Source organism: Balearica regulorum, chromosome 1, assembly GCF_011004875.1.
Source record: "Balearica regulorum gibbericeps isolate bBalReg1 chromosome 1, bBalReg1.pri, whole genome shotgun sequence".
Taxonomy (NCBI): domain Eukaryota; kingdom Metazoa; phylum Chordata; class Aves; order Gruiformes; family Gruidae; genus Balearica; species Balearica regulorum.
This window is the reverse complement of record NC_046184.1, coordinates 74154322-74175086: the sequence shown is the minus strand read 5'-3', so window position 1 is coordinate 74175086 and position 20765 is coordinate 74154322. Positions and strand designations below refer to the sequence as shown.

General features: G+C 37.3%; 1 protein-coding gene across 2 annotated transcripts in view; it reads left to right on the top strand.

Annotated features, from left to right (window-relative positions):
- The window catches only part of ETNK1 (ethanolamine kinase 1), a 33535-nt gene extending 15445 nt beyond the window's left edge, over positions 1–18090 (top strand). For both annotated transcript variants that reach the window (XM_075758587.1, XM_075758596.1), the window contains exons 5-8: positions 5835–5918; positions 7644–7804; positions 10332–10405; positions 11578–18090. In XM_075758587.1, the coding sequence (XP_075614702.1) occupies positions 5835–5918; positions 7644–7804; positions 10332–10405; positions 11578–11650 (392 nt within the window). In that variant the 3' untranslated portion in view covers positions 11651–18090. The remainder of the gene's footprint in view (positions 1–5834; positions 5919–7643; positions 7805–10331; positions 10406–11577) is intronic.
- The last annotated feature ends 2675 nt before the right edge of the window (positions 18091–20765 follow it).

The window sequence follows — 20765 nt, the reverse complement described above, 5'->3', positions numbered from 1 at the left end:
CATACGTCTTGGCAAAGGTGAATTAATTTTTTGGTTTTATTGTAATATGTTTATCTCATAATTCATGTTATTAAAGAATGCCTTTATTAAAATCTATAAAGTTTCTGTATAAACCCACAGTTTCTCTTACTCTTGATTTTAGTGGTTTGAGGTTCAGTTACTAAATGAATGAACTAAACAAGGTATTAAACAAAAAAGGCAAACTTGCAACACTAAAATGGCTATCGTGCAGTAAAAATGCACAGCTTTCCTCACATTTCAAATATCTGAGGTCAGCTGAGTGCAACAATTTAATTAGATTAGATCAAGAATTTCTTTTGAAGTGAGAATGACATTTCTTCTAGTAGCTTCATATTTGTCTGTGACAGCTTGATAAGACTGTTGGTATGTAAGCCACAGATGTGTGAAGTAAATGACTGTGAATGGAACTGAAGTCTTCTCCATCAGTCATCATTGGTCTTTGACCTCTTAAGCTTTTGTGCCTTAAGTTCTAAATAAAAACTACTAAAAACTAACAAAAACATGCTGGAATTGGTTCCGGTATGGAAACTGGCTGTTTCTGTGTCAGATATGCACTGAATGCATGTGAACTGAGAAAATAAAGTCTTTCAGTGGTTTGTATACAAGTTTCCCTCTGAGTAATACCACTTTTGAAAGGAGTTGCTAGTACTTCTAGTTATATAGGGGAAAAAAAAAAGCATGGAAGATATGCAAAAGAATCAGCTTGTGGTCTTAAACACATTGGAGTTGTGATATTGTAGTACCAAAAATAAATCCGTATTAGCTGTGTGGGTTTTTTCAGTGCTGAAACCACCTTGAGTTTTTGCATTCCAGAACAGACCCATTGAGGTAAAAGTAATTTTTACAGTTGCTTTTCATAGTAGAACTATGCTGCAAAAAAAAAAAAAATCAGAGGAATTCCTTTAAAAGGTTCACTATCACAGTCAATAGGCTTGAAGTTCCTACATTTAAAACAAATGCTATATGCTTTTCTTTTTGTAAACAGAATGGAGGAAAAAACAATGCCAGCAGTGCATCACTTATGAGCAATCCTACAATAACAAGTGTGTGAGTGCTTAGTGTTTGGGGACAGGGTTGGGAGGAGGGAGGTATGTAAAGTACTTTGGCTTCAAACTAGCTGTCAACGGGGGGGGAAAAAGACTTGGAAATATGAAACTTATTAAATATATTAAAGTTGTGTTTGAATGTGCACGTGTACTATGTTGTAAAACTTCTGCAATCGGGGTACTGCAGGTACCATTTTCATAGTAACCAAACCTCAATGCCATCTGTGGAAAGAATATTTGTCATTTGAAAGCTGTTTGTTACAGTGTACTTCTTACAAAGCACAAAATATCAATCTATTAGTACAATCTTAAGATGAGGTACATGATTTTAGAAGTGGAAGCTCAAATTTAACTGTAAATGAACATGTATTGCTGGAATCCTGTTTAGCAGAGCAAAAGCTTTTATTGATATGCAAACGATTTTGCAGGAGCACAAAATAGAATCTTTAAAGATGCACTTTGTTAGGAATGGTGTCAAACTATATGAAGATAGTTGCCAGCTTTGGTGATGCTGTGCTCTTACTAAATTTACTCTTCCATCTAGAAAGGCTTCTGTGTATCAAAAAAGACTGTGGTGACCCTAAACTGAAATTAATAGAATTGGTCTTCTGGCTTAACTGCCTTTTTTCTTCTCAGTAAAGTTTGCGCAGAGCTGTTAGTGTTTAGCTTTTCAGAAGGTGGCACAAGTGAAACAACTCATTTATTGGTTTTAGCCACACTGTTTATCATGTTGGTGAATGCTTAGTTTGCGCATTTACTAGGCACTGGGTGGGTATGTGTTTAAGCTACAGACTATCAACAGATATACTAGGACTCCTGTCCAATGCAGTTAGAATGATTATGGCTTGTCCCAGTGCTTTGCTTTAGGCTTGTCCTCTGCAATAAATTCATATTAAGTTTTCAGACTTGAAAGAAAAATCGTAGTTGTGCCACGTACTCTTCTTAAGAAGAATCAGTCTCATGTCTTTACATTTTATTTATGAGACTGGAATAGCATGTTGAGTGCTAGCTTCATTTAGTGGAGTTTCACTCATCTGATTTGAATTTGTTCATGCTGTGGCTGAGAGAACTCTGCCTCTTGCTGTTTTGTTAATGTCCATTTTCAATCACTCAGGATATAAAAAATTGCAAGTGTTATTTTTACATAACTTATTATCAGTGTCATCTACTCTTTGAAGGACATAACTCGGAGCTTCATGTTGCTTTTAATTACATTTTGGACATCAAGATAGTCAAAATATGCTTGATGCTCGGTACTGCTTATTTATAGACCTTGTGTTCTGATGCTCTTAAAGTTTGGGGTGGTTTTTTTCCCCAATGTGACCTGGGAGTTGCCAAAAATACCTGATGTTTTAAGAGTATTCAAATATTTGCTATTCAGTAAGACCAAATATCAGTATTCTTTTGCCTGTATCTGTGTATGCTCTTTTTGAATGTATTAAATCACCTGCCAGGAAGTTAAATATGTAGGTAGATAGCAGGTTTTGTTCTGTTTATTCCCTCTGCCTACCCAATGTTTTCTATGATCTTTGGTAGGAGTCTGTGGGTGCTCAGTGCTTCTGAAGACTGAGGTATGTTTAAGGCTTCTGGTTTTGATCTAAAAACCTATTTTGTTTTGCAAAGCTATCCTGGGTATTTATAGCTAAAATTACTCTTTGGGTATATGACCCGTTTGTGAATTTTCAAGTATGTTTATAGCATACATCACTGTCTTTACTAAAGCTGTCTTCTAGGGCCTCAGTGGCTCACCTGATGAGCAGGATGGGATGGAACTCTGGATACGTCATTCTGCTGTGATAACTCCAGCTAGGACTTGCACGTCCAAAGTGCTTACCTTATTAAACCATTAAAAGTGAAGAGCAGCTAGAAAGAGAGGTGTCATCACCCTCCTACCTTTCGGTCCCCTGAGGAGATCCAGCAGATGCTCTATTATTGACTACTACTTGATCTATTTAAGAAATTAATTTCCGGTGTATGGACCACAACATGTATTCCATTTTGTGTCTTTATGTGTTTTTTGTAGATTACACTGCATGTTGTCTATGCTAGGAGACCCCTGGAAGAAAGGAATGTGTTTCAACTTGAGACATCAAGAGTATTGAGTATTTCCATTCCGTTGATAACAGTAGCTTCTCCAGAGAGATGATAGAGCTTAGTTTTAAATCACGTCTCACTTCAATAAGATACAAATGCACTTAGACTAGTCTCTCTGGTCTGCCTGCTCCCATTGATATCAGTGGGTTGTACAAATTCTTTGCACTTCTGAGAAGCCTCAAAACAAAAGTTAGCTGCTTAACTACTAGTGTAAGCCATATCTTTCAGAAGTGGCTTTCTCATATGAGCTGCAGTAAATCTTAAAAGTAACTTCTAATACTATGGATATTTAAACAATTAATACAAAGCCTCTTCTGTTTCTAAAACAAGGTAGCTGGGACATGTATGTGTTATGCATTTATGAAGTGGCAAACTTAAAAGTTTTTGCTGTCTTCCACTTTCAGAGAAAGAACTGGGTGTTTATTTTGAGCCTTCAGGCAAAAATTAAATTTAAGGTTGAGTTCCACAGTAGCATGAGTCTGAAAGATTGGTAAAAATGCAGGACTCTTTCACTTTGAACTTTAATTAAATGTGAGATTGCCAAATTTTCTTCATCTGCTACAGATTAGGTATGCCGTTGTTGCTGCCTTGTGGTGTCATGCACAGTGCTACTTGTGCACCGACTGAAGGTTTATCGCATCTCTTGTTCACATGCATTTCCCCATAGTAGAATGTCTAATGACAGCCTCACCTGTATCTTGTTAGATTCAATTTCATACTGTATGAACTATTACCTATATTTGGAAGTAAGTTTTAGATGTTAGCTTTGCTTAAAAATGCATAATAGCATGTAGGTATGTTTAAGATGAAATATACATATGAAAGATAGAGAATTACTTCTTACATTGATATTTGCAAGCAGACTTTTACCTGCTATGTTTGTATTTTATGTGAGGGAGGAAGAAAAAACCCATCTCTAAATACAAGCAATATTAAATGTTTGGGGTGCAGGGAGGTTCAGGAGATCAGTTATGTAGCAGAATACTAACCAGGGTTGGGCTGTGCATTTTTGACTGGCTTGTAATTTACAGGCGTTTCTCCTTAAAAGTAGTACTAGAGAACCAGTGGGAAGCGCAAGTGTATGAATCTGCTGGTCAAGCAGTGACAGAAGTTAATCTGTGACAATATTATAAGACCTTGGCTGCAGCTGCTGTAAAATTTCTTAACCTCTCAGAGCTCTAGAGAACCTCAGTTTTTTCCGTTGCCAACAAGATTTTCCTAGGAGGAGCTTGCCATTTTCATGTTGGTTTGTTGGAGCCTGAAAGAAAGGTTTAACCTCATAACCTTGGTAAACAGTGCTCTTTTGGTGAAAGTAAGGGTAAGCTTTGATTTGGAGGATTGTGACTAAGTGATTTTGTTTGTGTTGTGGGGTTTAATTTCCATTAGAAGACAAGAAGATTTATCTGTCTGGAAAAGATTAATGTGTTAGTATTTCAAATACAGTAAAGATGAACTGCATAGGAAGGAACACTTCTAACAAAGCTGTTCTTGACAGGTCAGTTGGTCAGGATATTTATCTGGTGAAATTATTGTTTTTGATATGTGTGATATCCATAACTCTTAAGGAGGCAGTATATTAGACACTTAAAATGCTTAGTCTAGGAAATATATAACACACTTCAACATTATTATCTATTTACTTTTTTATTTTTACCTGGAATTCTGATAGTTAGCATCTGTATGATGTTTTAAGTCATGCTAAGATGATTGTTCATTGTAATAGAAAGAATATGTTTTTATTGTGTAAACATGCAGCTAGTCATCAAAAGAATGGGTATGGAGAAGAAGGATGCAACTGAAAATTACTCATTTCAGCATAGTAGTGGGAAATGAAGGTTTTACATCTTAATATTCTAGTACAGACAGCTCTTAAGTTAACTCATTGCTTCCTTTTCTGATGTTTTTAGAATACAAGAGCTCTAGTTTTACCTAATCCATCTTGTTAATGTTTTTAACTGTTTGATGTGGTGTAGAGATTCTTGAGCAGCCTCAATGCTGTATTAACTTCAGTGAAGCTTCTTCCCCAGCTTCACTATAAGTAAATGTAATTTGGAAGCACTTGGGGCTGTTTGCTGCTTTATCAGTCCTTGTTTACATAACACTGCATAGTGTCATAGTTTTGAGTATTGTCTGATGGTTTCTTGAGACTAGTTTAAGCCAGCTAAAAAAAGCAACAATTAAGAATAGTCTTGCTTTGTAAGTGTGGTCGGAGGAAGCAGGAAATATCAACATGTTAAAGGAAATACCAACATGTTGCAATGTGTTAGTCCACTGTGGTTGCACACTTGTGTGAGAATAAACAGGACTGTCAGGGAAAAATTGATCTGCTATTTCTGCATAAAGCTTAAATAAAGGATCCTCTACTGTGTTTTTTTGTTTTGAAGGTAAGGGATGCCCTCATGTGGTAGAAGTTGAAATTTTGCTATTCAGAGTTTAAAAATAGAGAATTGTAAGTTCTAAGTAATTAAGAGCTTTCTTGAATATTCAAGGGAATCTTGTATCATAAAAATCACAGCCTTACCCTGGAATCTCTGAGTGCACAGAACTGGGCACAAAGATGGGTGTGTGGTTTTGTTGTGTTTTTCCCAAAAAGCTTCAAAGGACACCAAAGAATTAGGGCTGTGACTTCATTTGGTATGGACTCTGATGTTGCTGCTTTTGTGTCTCACATAGGTGATGTGCAGTTCATAGACTATGAGTACTCTGGATACAACTACCTGGCTTATGACATTGGAAATCATTTCAATGAATTTGCAGGTAAGAACTGGATTTCTGAGGTAAACTAGTTTTATAAAAAAAACCCTTATTTTGCACATACCTAGATGCCATCAGATGAACAGCTATATACATGTATCAAAATGTCTTGATGGCTCATCTTGACAGGCCAGTTATGCCCTTCCTTTGTAGTTCTACTAACCTGGAAGTGGGAACATCATGTCCTAAGTCTTGTTAGAGTTAGATAAATACAGAACTCTCAGCTCTCACAGTATCCTTTTGTGAAATAACACAGCAGAGACAGCCTGCTGTAATGAAATACTGCGAGTGTATCTTTTACAGCATAGGTATATATTGAGAATATGCTGTGTGGTTCCACAGTTCCAAATGGCAGGCTTATGTGGGGTTTTTGGTGACTTTGAATGTGTGTTCTAAGTACTTGCCCTTGAGTCATGTCCTAAAATGAGAAGTAAAGGCTAAGTGTATGTGGTAGGAAAAAGGTGTGATTTTGGAACAGTATGTCGGTAGGCTGATTCATTGAGTTCATTGATGTTCTATCTACATTGAGTTCAAGTTTTTTCAGTGAATGCCCATACAGTTTACTCCAGAAGAGAGAAATAACCTTGAGCGTATGCTGTGTTATTTCAAAAGATGGGGCAACAGGAAAAACCTACATAATGATTAATACAGATGGAAAGCACAGTATGGTAAAATTAGGACCCTTAATCTGCCAGTTGCTGTTTCACTAACTGAATCTTAAGTCTAGAAAACTTAAAAAAAAAACAAACCCAACAAACAGACAAACACCCCCCCCAAACACAAACAAAAAACCACCACCACCATGAAAACCAAATACCAACAGAGTATATACTTAGTAATTTAAGTATTTAGAAAGCAGGTAAAATTCCTTACAAAATAAATTTGAAACCTTTTGATTTTTCATCTGGGACTTCTTCTCAGAGTCTGACTACATTTTTCAGGAGTTAAGTACAATAAGAAGAATAAAAAGAAAAATGTGTCTTTTTCCCCTATAAAGAGCAGTTGTGCTTCACCACTGCTATTCTGTTTTGGTTTTTTAAGCTAAATTTTAGTGGATCTGACACAGGAATGACTTTAGGTGCTAGGGGATTGCACTGTTCATAAAATAAGTCTTGAGAATTCCCAAATCCTCTGGGAATGATAGCTAGTGGGAGTGAACTCCCACTCCTGGCAGACTCCATATGGCCTGTGACTCAGCATCTCCAGTATAGGAAGAAAAATAAGACAAAAAGAATGGTTATGGAGATAAGACTTAAATTCCATAGTAACTTGTGGAAGAGGGAGGTAGACTTTTAATAAATTTCTCAAATATGGGCTTAGATGGTGAGAATGTGAATACATCTGGATTCAGCTTTGGCTATTGTGTACAAGTCCCTTTTCCTATGAAATGTAATGTTTGATATGTTTGGGAGGGCTTTTGTTTGATAATGCAGATATTTTTTTCTTGAGGCTTCTCTCAAAGCCAAACTTGTTGAATCTCAAAATGCAAGTAGAATATGCATGTGGCTGAAAACATAGACAGTACAAATATTTCTACATTGAATACTGATTCATGTGTGTGAGAAATTCTTGCCAACGTGTAACTGATTAAGTCAGGTCAAAGTAAAACCAGTGATGTTTGTCCACATCAAGTTGTGCACGTGTGTTGGGGGGGGGGGGAAGTAGTCCAGTAACGTGGGTCTTTTCAGACACCGTAATGTTCTAATAGGTATTTTTTTCTTTTTCTAGGAGTAAATGAGGTAGATTACAGCCTTTATCCTAACAGAAAATTACAGGAACAATGGCTGAGATCTTACCTTGAAGCCTACAAAGAATATAAAGGATTTGGTGCAGAAGTCAGTGAAAAAGAAGTTGAAATTCTATATGTCCAAGTCAATCAGTTTGCACTGGTAAATAACAAACTGTTGATTAGAGTATATTAAATTCTATAGAGAAGTCTGCTACTCTATAGCCAATGTAGTTGCAAGGTTCTTACTCTGAGTGCTGTGGCATGTAAAGAAAAACTTCCTTAGCCTAACTTTCTGTTAGACTGCGTGTTAAAAATTCTCTGTAGAATATTCCTAGTGAAAGCATCAGTGAGCATTCAGAAAACAAGGAGAGGAGCTTTTAGTGAGTGTTTCTATTGGCTGTTTATTGCTCTGACAAGTTCCCAAGTTGGCTAGAGCTTATGGTGGGTCTGTGAACTTTTTCTTGTAATGGTAAGATGACAGAAGAGAAGGGTAGCGCTTCATAAAGATGTATGAATCTTCTGACTTTAAAAGCCTTTTTAAAATAAGATGATAAAATTTGTTGGAATAAAACTAGGATACTTTAATTTTTAAAAAAATCTTTTTTAAACGGATAATTAGGTCACTTGAGTCTTTCAATACTACCTTAACTCTTTCCTTGCCTGCAGCATCTTGGCAAGCAGGGAGTAGCTTTCAGATTTGGTTTTGGTCACCTTAGTGGTTTAAATTGTAGTAAAGTGCACATGTAGTCTCCTCTGGTTCCCTGGTGGTTCTGCCTTTCTGTAGAGTGTGAGAGCTGGCTGTGTGAGTCTGCTTCTCCTGTATCTTGCATGTTATAAGCCATCTCCTGTCTGTCAGTCTGTCTTTCGCGGACTCTGGATGTACATGCTTTACTCCATTGTTCTTTCCCTTTGAAAGGATGGAGGGTGGTCCGTTTTGATCTGGGTTTGGTGCCTTCTCCTTCAGGAGAAAAAAACCACATCAATGTAATTCATGAAGGTAGAATAAGAAGTCAAACAGGTGTGGCATTATGTCTTTAAATGTCCCAATTATTTATACTGTTAGAAGGCATTTGAAGATATCTTTTTTCTTTTTTTCCCCAAGCTTTATCTCTGTGTGATTTCTGAAGATACTTTACAGCTTCACACTATTTTTATTATGTTTTCCAACTAGCCCTGATCTTGCTTTGCGTAGAGGACGTGATGGGAAATGTTGGAGCAAAAGTGCCTTTTACCCAATAGCTTGATAACTTTGCTTTCTCCTGAAGAATAACATGCCAAGCTATTCATAGGAGGACTAAGGCTAAGCAGCCAGTTTGGCCTTATTTCAGTCCTCGGACTAATCCAAACATACCTCTGTTACTGTAATACTTTCAGTTTTCTGGTTAAAGCTAGTGGTTGCAGTGAGGAAATACAGTTTGCATTCTAGGAAGATGATTATTATGCAAGCCCTTAAAAATACTGGTTTGTTTGCTGTTACCTTTTTAAAATCTATTACCAACTGTTACTGTTAAATTCAGCTGTCCTATTCGTTTAGGAAAGTTAGATCTGCAATTAATTAGGCTGGTGGTCTGATTTAAAATATATAGCATTGTTTTGTCAGTTTTAAACCATGATCATACTAATGGTTAAGAAGATAGAGTTCTGTTTAGAGAAGAGCTCAAGACCTGCCTATGGACCACACATGATGCACAAATACTGCCAAACACTTTTGTGTCAGTTAATGTGGGAAGCTTTGTTAGAGAAAACACGAACTAAAGTTAGTGGTTGCTGATGTAAAATGCCAAACTGCTGACTATCAGGAGAAGTTATCTAAACTCGAGGTACGAGATTAATTCACATGTACACACAGTAGTTGCCATTTTACAGTGTTTTCAGGCATATATGCATGCATGCATCTTCTAGACTTCTGGTAAAGTGTTACATGCAAGCTTCAGGAAGCAATTTTGGTAATTACCTTAAGCAGTTATTTACTGAACAGAAGTCTGAAGTATATCACTTGTAACATGGGTGGTCCAGAAATGTCTTCCACAAGGAGACTATCAAGCTCATGGCCATTACGTGTATTTGTTCATTTTAAGTATACTAACAATCGTATCATTAATGTAATCCATAGTTTCAATCCAAAACTGGACATAGGCCTCCAGGCTACTTATCTGGACTTGTAATGGAAGTAAGTTTGGAACAGATGCGAAATTTGTGTAAATGCTGTTGAGTTAGAGGTTCTCTTCTATAGCTACAGATGATATCTTTGTCCAAGTCAGTAGTGAAAGTGAGTTGTAGTTATAATCAAAGATTCTAAAGGAATTTAAGATTTGCACTGGAGTTGAATACATGTAGAACTATAAATATTTGAGTAGCAGAAGTAGAAATGAGTTAGTTGTATTTATGTGCATTGTACAGCAGTTTACTTAATAGGTGCCCTATTTCATAAATGCATTATTTTTCTTGAAAACAACACAGAGAGGAGTCAGGAGGCCAATAGATTTACTCTTCCAGTTCAGTTGCCAGTAGTTAATTCTACAGTACTTGTTTACCAATCTCTTTGGTAAAAAGGTATCAAATAACTTTGTAAAAAGATTGGATTTTGAGAGTTGTCTCGTAGATAACTTTTTTGTCTCAATGTGAGAATGTTTACATGTTGGATTTTATATAATGTTAATCTCTTACTAATAATTTTTTTCTTTCAGGCTTCCCACTTCTTTTGGGGGTTGTGGGCTCTAATTCAAGCCAAATATTCCACCATTGATTTTGATTTTCTAGGGTAAGTGTGCTTGCTACAATATAATCATAGAATACTTGAGGCTGGAAGGGACCTGTGGGGCCATCTAGTCACAACACCCCAGCTATCAGAAACTGTAAGGTGTGAGCAACAGACCTGATCTGTGATCATACTATGACTCTTTTTAAGAGAAAACAAGGCGGCAAAAGCTGTCTGTGCTTTTTGTTGCTGACAGTTCTCTAAATGAGCATGTGCCCCTGGGCTAAAACACGTGGTATAACAAGGCAAGGAACATAACTAGAGGAGTAAATGGTTTTGGGCATTTGAGGCATAAAAGCCTAGGTTGATCAGTGTGGTGTACTATCCATCAGACACAGGACCTGCATTTCCAACTGCAAGAGTCAAGAGATGGGGCTCTTTTGTACAAAAGAGCTTGCTTCTTACTGCATGGAGTTTTGGTCTTGGAAATTCCTAATCTTCTTAAAGAGTCTTTGTAATGCCAAAGAATTTTAAGTTCTGTTTCCTGAGACACTGGGCAATGGTGTTCTGTTTCAGGTAGATGTGTCTTTGGCATTTTCTTAAAAGTCTTTCATGGCAACGAGCAGAGGAACTCGTCTCTCCACTGGGGACTGGGTGAGGTGATAAAATTAATCATTTTGCTTGGTAAAAGATCCCATGTTAGAATTCCTTGCACTGACTAAGCCAGTTTACTAGGCTTAGTTGTGTCATTTTGTAAATGAGACAAATGTGAATTTCTTCTTGTGACGAATTATTCTCAAGTAGAAGTACTTGTTAGTAACCACTAGATGGCACAAAAACCCAGGTAAAAACCCAGATGGTAGAACCCAAAAACTTTTCAGTTTTGAAACAAATGTCATTCTTGAAATGATCAAGATGAGATTTCTCTGGAATTGTAGTTGTCATTTGTTGGATAGACTATTAAGAACTGTTAAACACAAAACCACCACCTTTGATAATCCCAGAACAGCATCTGGTTTGCAGACTGTAGAAAGCTGGGAGTGGGGGGTGGTGAGGGAATACCATAATATGGTTGCTGTGTTCTTAATTTCTTCCTTTGGCAGCTGCTAAGGGTCAGTGTCGGAAACAGGGTACTGGGGTAGATGTACTTTTGACTAGTCCTACCTAGCATGGCTGTTTTCATATAAGGTGCTATCTGGTCGTAACTTCAAGTGTCTCTCTCTCCCTTTGAATAGGTATGCAATTGTTCGGTTTAACCAGTATTTCAGAATGAAGCTGGAGGTCATGACATTAACTCTTCCTGAGTAATGAAGAGGAAGAAACTTACCAAGTGGATAGACAACCCCTGAATCTTTTCTGAGAACAGATACTGGAAAAAAGCTAAACATTTGTTGAAGTTCTGTAATGCTCACTTGGTGGTTCTTGCTTTATAAATAATGCCTCTAAACAGTCCTTCAATGTTAAATTTAATATGAAGAGCATACCTACTGCTGTTGATATAAAACGGATTAGAAACTTGCTAAATCTATAAAAAGTTGTAGAAATGGCAATTTAATCCTTCTCTGTAATTTAACATATGTTGTATGTGAATTATTTATTATAAGTTTAACATGATTCCATTGCTGCTTTCATCAGTTTTTGTAAAAGTTGGGTGCAGACAGTGAAGTTGTTCCAAAGGATTTGTTTAACAGCTTATTTTATCGAAGTTGCGTTAACTTATATTAAAGACAAAGTGGTCAGAGAATACTAACCTTTTAGAGGTATACAAACAAAATGAGTGATAATAGACTTGTGAGATCACCAGTGTGCTGTAACTAGGGAAAAAGGTTAGGATGATCCATATTTTTTTCCCCCCTCTCTTTTAAAAAAAGAAAAAAGTAGCTTTCCATATGATGGTACTTTTCTCTTGTATGAGAATCAACCAGCTTGCTGAAATGATAAATAAAATTTTGATTTTTCTTTCTTGATTCATTAAGCTGTAGAAATGTGAAAGTTCTATGTCCGTCATTCTTTGACAATATGTACCATCATAGTGTTAGGTGGACAATGTACCATCTCTAACTTCTGAGGGAAAGCTGCTTGTTTATTAAGTGTACTTTGAAAGCAAAAGACCACTATTCCAAATCTGTATTCCTTTTTGAAACTTGATTCTAAATTTGAACACTATTTAGGTGTCTGTATTTGATGTGCTTCAGCAGTATCTAGTGGAATGGACTATTGAACTGCAGATTAGTGAACAGAGATCCTGTTGCACTGGGGAGCAAGACACTTAAGTTTACAGTTCGTGTATTATTGACATCTTTCTGCTTTGTCATCTTCTAACCTTAGATTCTAGTCTTAAATGCTTGGTCCTATAGTTGCAGATTCTGGTATGTCTGGGTTTGTTTTTTTTATTCTGTGGCAGCAAATTACTTTGAAAAGCCTCCAGTTTGAACGATAATATGAAAAAGTATATAACTTGAACAATGGGGCTTTGATCATCACACACATTTTCTTATTTCTTGAAGCTATTATACCAAGAATGGTCTGGATTACAAAATGTGAATTGAAAAGAAAATGTTTACTTAAAAAGTTTGCGTGGAAAAGAGGCTTTAAATCTGGAAAGGGGGGGTGGAAGGGGGGAGGCGGTGGGAGGGGAAGAAACCCACACCAGAAGAGTAAAACCCAACAGTGCAGTGTGGAGTTGGGCAGGCACGTACTCAACTCTGACTATAATCTGAAAAACTTTGCACTTTGGTCACATAAGTGCCCACATGTACAAAGTCTGTGTGCATATACATGTGCAAACACAAACTTACCTGAAGAGTAAATATTATGGGGAGTCTGTTGTACAGACTGCAGCAAAGATATTTATTCAAAATTGCTTTATGGCACACTGCTCTGTGTGTGTGTATGTGTATATATACACACACACATATACACATGTGCTTTACAAAGGCTTGGATTGATTCAGGACAAAGGAAATTGATGTGAATGAAAAATTTTCACCTTGAAAGACCATTTTGAATGGCATTCTGTTATTTTACAAAAGCAAGGTTTGGGATTTTTTCCTCTTAATTTTTTTATATTCATCGCTGGGCATTTCCAATGTCTTTTTTTTTATTTCCTTCAGTCAAAACCTTAAAAATCCTAATACAAATAGGAGAACTGGGATTTTTTTTTTGTAACTTGAAATTAGTTAACAATTTTTGTTAGCATGTTAGCTGGAGGCTACTATACTGGACGGACTTTCTTGGTAATTAAATAGAAAGACATAGCTAAAATAGGCATTTATATCTTCCTTTGTAGCAGTTATCAAGGATGTTGCTAGAGCTCATGAAAGCACTGAAGACTTTAGTTTTCTGTACTTTCTCCCTGTTGACATTATTGATGTATGTTGAATAATACCCCACTGTCTTGGAGTCCCTTTAAGTTCAGCAAGATCTGCTTGGAAGCAAGATTGATAAAGACTTTTGAACTCTTATTACTATTTTTAAGTGATGGCTTTATTTTTGGCAGTGTTGCTTTGTATTTGTGAAATATTTGAAAAAGGCTGTGAAGTTCATGTGGTCTTGGGAAATCAACGCTTGACAACTCCTAACTTTCCCACCAGTTGGCAAAACACATTCCCTGTTCAGGTACCAGTACGATTTAGGTTTGGAGTTTGTGTAAATTTTTCTCAGTAGTATTTTTGTTTGTACAGCTCGAGTAGCAATAACTGTAGGAGTGGAAGCTTGCTTCTGCAGAACCAAAGCTCTTTGTGAGTGCAGCTCAATCTCGTTCTTGTGGAGTAAAGTTCCACTGAATATCCCGTAAAGGCACTTTGAAGCAGATAGTAAATACTGCAAGCTTTTCCTGAGCCACTTGGAAGAAGCACAAGGATTGTTGCAGGTTACAGCGGTTGACTTTGCAGTACTGGTAGAGGCTTTCATTTTGCATGTTGAAATTCCTTTTACACACTTAAATGCTGCTTTGCATCAGCTTTCTTTAAAGACAAGTGCAGATTAAAACAATTCCTGACAAGTTCTGAGGAAATACTGTAAAACATTTTCCAAAATGAAAAATACCAGTTACCTTGAGCCTTGTTCAACATCCGTTTGAGCCAGTAGCACTTGGATATTCTCACTTGCTAAGGAGTATCTACAGATGTGTTAAGTTTGAAGCAGTAGTTTGCAGTAGCGTTGCAGATTATAAGGTAGCTTGAAACTGTGAATACAGGACGTTCTGAATGTAAGTTAGGTACTAGAGCACCAAACTAGAGAATGTGTACTCATTTCAATTAATTTATCTCAGTCTCTTTAATAGCAATGTTAAGATGTTTGAAGGAGGACAAAACATGACTGAGCTCTAGAAACATCCTGTAGTAGTTTTGACTGTGACTTGCCAAGAAGATACTCTGTTGCCTTTATGTTAAGCTAAGGGCATGAATGCCCAAATTAATAATTCTTACTGTAGTTAAACCTATATTGTAAATATAAAGAGGATTATTAGTGATGGCATTCTTGCATAAATAGCATCAAGTCAATAGACCATAGTGGCCTGGTTGCTTTTGTAAAGCAGAATAGTGTGAATTTTTTTCTTCTCATTTTTGCAGTCAGATCTGGCTAATCCATGCCTAATTTCTTGGGTCACCTAAGCATTAAAGATTTCTTAATGATAACTAGTCTCTTGTCACATCATTTTAAATTCCTTCATTATGCTTCTTGATTTGCATTTTAAAAGGACTTACCAAATTTGCATTAACCAGGTCTGACTGTATATGTATATACAACAGTGTAAATAACCATTTGTAAATTAGTGTGAATTGTACTGTATCTTGCATTTATGGACTTGTGTATTGCATTGTATTCTCTCCTATTTTGTAGAAATTTTGATGTAAAGAAGAAATCTAACTCTGTGTGTGGACTTTTTTGTTAAATTGACCTGTAACAGAGCATAATAGGTTTATGTCAAGGTATATCCATTCATAGCCTTGGGCATGTGTCTTTTTTCCCCCATTAGCTTTTTTGACATCTTGCTCTTGGGAATGATTCTGGGAATAAAGGAATTTATACAGTACTAAGATGAGAAAATCTATTCTAACAATAGGGCAAACTGTGTCAGAAGTACATGTAGTACCTGTGGTATAGGGAAAGCTGTTAAAATTGTCTACTCAAACTTTCAAAAATTTCCTATACGTTCTAGAATGCTGGAGACTTCTAAACATAAGCATGTTGAATTCAAGTACTCCCATGGTGACAGCAATTGAGTAGTTGTGATGGAAGTCCCCCACTTAAATGTTTTTGGTGGATATAGCCTTATAATAGGATTAGTTGCTAACTTGTAAATGCTCATAATAAATGCCCAAATCGCTTTCCTCAACACTAGAACTATTGGTAGCCCCTTTAGACTATTTGAGACTTACCTGAGGTATTTTCCCCTGTGTGCCATTCCCTCCCCCTCTTCCCTCTACTCACAACCTTATTTCATTAGGGGAAACGGGAGTATAAAAGCTTCCTTTCCATATGTAATCATCACTATTTCCTTTTCAACTAAAATTGTGTTCTCTTGTCAATATGTGACTTCTCAACAGAATTCTTTTGTGTAGGAAGTTTCTTTTTGAAGAGGCCTTTAATCTTTGAAGCATAGACGTAATGAAGGATAGTTTTCCCCAAATGCCCAACTATATTGCATTACTGTTGCCTTTCACTGTCTGTTTTTGAACTCCATAGTGTCCTTCAAGCTGTTAAGTTTATTTGTCACCGCTGTCTTTAATTCTGCGGGAAAGTACCGGTGTGCAAATCTCCTTGTCTGCCTGACAAATTGGTGACGATACAGCTTTACCTGCACTGGTGGAAAGGTATGCATGCTTATCAGTGGTGACACTTGGTTACTAGGGTCCTAGGAAGTGAGTTTATCAGCGAAGTATTAGTCAAGAGGAGGCATGGGCTCAGTAAATACAAGTAAAAGCAAATCATTCATGTGGAAACTAAAGCTTTTGATATAGCAAGGTATTGGATATGCTTATTTACTTGCATGGTTTAAGAACAAGAGCAAATTGTAAAGGGTAAAGTTTGCTTCTAAATGAAGTCCAGATACATTTTTTTAAAGCCTTTGGTAGCTAACAAAAGCTTACAAAATACTTCCATGGAAAGAAATCTTAAATTTGGGTAACTTTCTGATTAAACACCACTTTTGTTCTGTAACCCATCAAAATATAATCTCTTGCTTGGGGCAGGCCTTCCTGTAGTTAGCAGAGGAGGCTGAGCACATGTTAACTGTCTGCGTCTGAGGTGGCTGTCTATTCTTGATTTAATGTTTGTGTATTGTTTACAGTGTTTTTGGATGCCTTCTAAGGTATGCTAGATTACTAAACTACTGGAATGAGCTACTGTCTCCTATCATCTCTCACACCAGGCAGGTTGCAATTATAGTGGAACAGAAAGCATTGGATAAAACCTTGAGGTAATGCGAGGCTGATGTTGAGCAGTCCTCCAGCTGATTCTTCTCTCTTTTTATTACTGTGGGCTGCAAGCTGATTGTTTTCATTAGTCATGAAAGATAGGAAAAGCCATGACCTCTGGTCTTGTGCAGAGTAGGTGTTCTGTTAGCCAACCACACAACTTTTAAGGGGCACTCAACGGTGAGAAACAATATAAATCCAGGTGGGATGTGTCAGAAGAAACTGAACTTTCTGTTGCTTAGACCTGTGGAGTGGAAAGAGAAAATGTGTGAAAGGTTTGCATGTGCCAGTTGTATGGAGGTGCGCCATCTAAGTAATGAGACGCTAAAAAAAAAATTAGCAATGCTTTTTTCCAAAGTAGCTTTTCCAATTGGTCTGATCTGCAGAGATTTTCTGTGATCAGGAAACCAGTCAACCTGGGAGGGGAGAGAGGGAAGAAATGTTCCAAAAGATTATTTAAAAAAAACCCCACCCCTGAAATAATGCTGAAATAACTTCAGGTACTGCACCACCCTATTTTTTGTGGTATTGCAACTGTGTTTTTTCTAAGTTGTTTTTTCCCCTACATGGAGATCCATGTAAATCACCAGATGAAAGAGACCATGGAGGAAAAATACGAAAAACCTTGTATACAATGCCATAAAATGCAGCATGAACTGGGAAAAAAGTATATGTTTCTAAGCTTTTGGTAGTAGTAATTCTTAAGTGTTACCAAAAAATGGTAGGTGTTAAGTCCTCAGTGTGTGAAAATTATTTTGCTAGATATACTCCTTTTAACATTTTGTATCTCGGATGCAGTCTGTGGTAGTTAATAATGCTGCTTTGTACACAAGTGCTTTGAATAGTCTCAGCACCAAGAATGTATCCAGTCTTTCTTAAATATGACAAAGTTAGTCATTAGTTCTGTCTCAAGCCTCTTGATCCAGCTATCTAAACCCCTTTAAATACTTGCAGAAACAGGGCCATAGCATAGTAGGGATATATTGTTATACATTTTTTATTTTGTTACTGCATATTTTTCAGTGTTATTTTAAATGTGAGTCCATTTATGTCCCATGAGTAAAAGAAGCTCAATTTACAAATAAGCCTTTGTCATCTTCCAGCACTGTCATCCCCCCCCCAGAAGTCCCCGTGACCCTTCTTGTATGTTGTGGAGTTTAGATGCATCATTTATCCATTGGAGTGAATTGTATTTCTTTTGAAGTAAATGTTATTGAAGCTATTATAAGGCCTTCTACCACTGATTAAATGAAGTAATGTACCTTTCAAAGAGATTTATATTGTAAATAATTTCAAACTGCAACAATAAAGTTTGTTTCTAACTGCACCGTTATCACATAATTGTGATGATTTTGCTTTCCCCATGTTTTGAAAGCATTCCATGTTTGATATGGAATACTTAAGAGTTCTTAAAGGCTTTTGACTTGTGTTCAAATGCATACCTCTTTCTGGGATTAACAACCCAGCTAAAAAGAAATACTTTGAGCTGGTATTTGGCTTGCACAAAGCTAACTCTTTTAATGTTTTTGCATATTAAATAGTCTCAGTCATTGATCATGCAAATGTCATATCTGGAGGCAGGAATTAGGTGGAGCATGGCTGTTGGTTGGGGATTGTTACCATTGAGGAATTGAAAGAAAATTTGCAGAAAGTTTGGGCTGCTCTGAAGTTTAGTATCTGCACAACAACGGCTGTGTTAACTGCGTGGGACCCATCTACAGCTGATCCATGATGCTGAAGAAAGGCTCTGCAGCCAGCACTAGTGGCACAATGTTAAGATACTTGGGGGCTAACTGGAGTGTTAGGATGTACAGCAACAAAACTGCTTCTTCCATCTTTCTGCACCCTAGAGAGAATGATTTCACCAAGATACAGATTTTACTTGGGCTTGAGTTGCCCTGTGCAGTTGCCTGCAGTGAATTTGAGAAAAACATTCTTTGGGCCAAAGTCTGTGCTCCATTACCTACCTGCCATCTTTGTCACCGAAAACAGGCCTTTCCTGCATACATTAAATACAAAATTTTGGTCTCTGTAGTGGGCTCCACTAAGGAATTACCAGAGTTTGCGTGTATGTAGTAAGGGACAGATAGAAGAAGCAAATAAAGCAAAACCTCAAAAAAAAAAGTTCTGCTGGGTGCAAAAGTAGGCTAACCTTTGGGCTAAGAGAAAACATTGACCCAACATTGTAGGAGACTGGGGACTTGAACCCCCTGTGCCTAAGTAGGCTTTTGTATATAATAATTTCTTCTTAACTTGCAAGGCCTCCACCTTTTAACTCTGTTTTCCAGAAGTGTGGTGACCACATAGTAGTACTCTACACACACACAACTTCTGAGGACAAGTATTCTCAAACGCTCCAAGCATCGCTGTCTCTCAACCTAAACACATGGCCTATTTCCATAGGGCTTTTTGCTCCTGAGGTAATACTACTACAGAATAGGTGAGTCAATTATTTTTCAATTTAATAGAAAATACTTAGGCTATGACTGGATATCTAGGGTTACTCTTCCCTACGGCATTGCTGCTTGGAGCCAAGAGGCAGTGTTTCCCCAGCTTCCACTGCCCAAATCCTCAAAGCTTTCCACAGGGCTAAGTTGTGGCTAGTCTGTTCGCTGTTGTAACTGCAGTGAAAAGGAGATCTGCTGTGCAGATGAACTAATCCATTGTAACGTGGAATCTTTCTCTTCCTCCCTGGGTAAAAACCCTTCTTCATCCACAACTTGGCCTTGTTATTGCAGAAAATGCAAAGCAAGTTCTTGCAGAGCTAGAAATTGCCAGTGGAAAGTAGTAGAGGAGGGGTGGTTTGAGGGTTTGGTTTTGGGGTTTGGGGTTTTTTTTGAAAAAATGTGGTCTTGAATAGGGTACTTACCTCAAGATAAGAACAAACTACAGACATATAATAGGAGAGAAAACAATGGTATGTGTAGTGGACTTCAATATGTAATGTATTCAAATGCCAGCTATGTAAAATGTTTATGTCTAGGAGTTTCCCTGAGTGAATTAAAAATAGCACATTTATCCTTAATAACAATAGAAAGCTGATTTGTGTTACCTAGAATGTATATAGGTTAATAGATGTATTAAATAGAAGGCTTTACTTCTGTTAGCACTGCAGTCAAGCTGTGTGAGAGCGCACTGGAGTCTGTTTTGTGCACGGGTGCATGCTGCCCATGGTCCACTTTCAGAACCCACACTTTCTACTGAACAGGTAAAGGAGACTTTCTTAAACCCCACAGTGCTTTTATTGCTGTTATGTAGGGACAAAAACATTTCTTTCACCAGACCTGGCTTTGAGACAGGCGTATGAACCTCTTGTTGCGTGCTTTTTTTTGGAAGCCTACCTTGAGACTCCAGACTTAAGCTGCTAACTGTGACTTGTTTCCTTCCCGTGCCCTGTTAATCTTGACTACAATTAATCTGCAGTTCATCCTTATCCCGGTCTCTTGCCATGTGATTTAGAATAAAGCTGCTTGTCTGGTTTTTACATTTTTAGGAGCGTGAAAGGAGCAAAACATAGGCTTGTTCGTACGGTGGCAGTCACCTGAGAGGCCAATGGTGGTGTCTACTTCAGATGACTTTGGCTGGGGCAAGTCAGAAACATGGCTCTTGCTTTACTGTTGTTATTTTCTGGTGATACCTTAATTTCACTGTGCGCTGTGAAACAGAGCAGGATGACAGACTCCAGCACTTACCCGCAGGTGGCAATGGAGCTGCAGACTGCGTCTCGTTGAAGAAGCTTTTCAAGACAGCTTATTTTTGTAGTACAGCATGTCATACATTGAGTTAAACAGGAAAAGGGTATTCTTTTATCTCTCAATGAGTTGCAGCCAAGATCTGTAATTGCCTTGCTCTTAATGTTGCGTAACTGTTAGCAAGACTCAAGCCAAGCATTAATGAATTTCATCAGAACTTCATTTTTTAATGAGCATCATTAATCGTTAGTCATGCGTGCTACAACCTACAGTTCTCTAAAGTGGGGGTTTGCCAATCGTGTTGCACTAT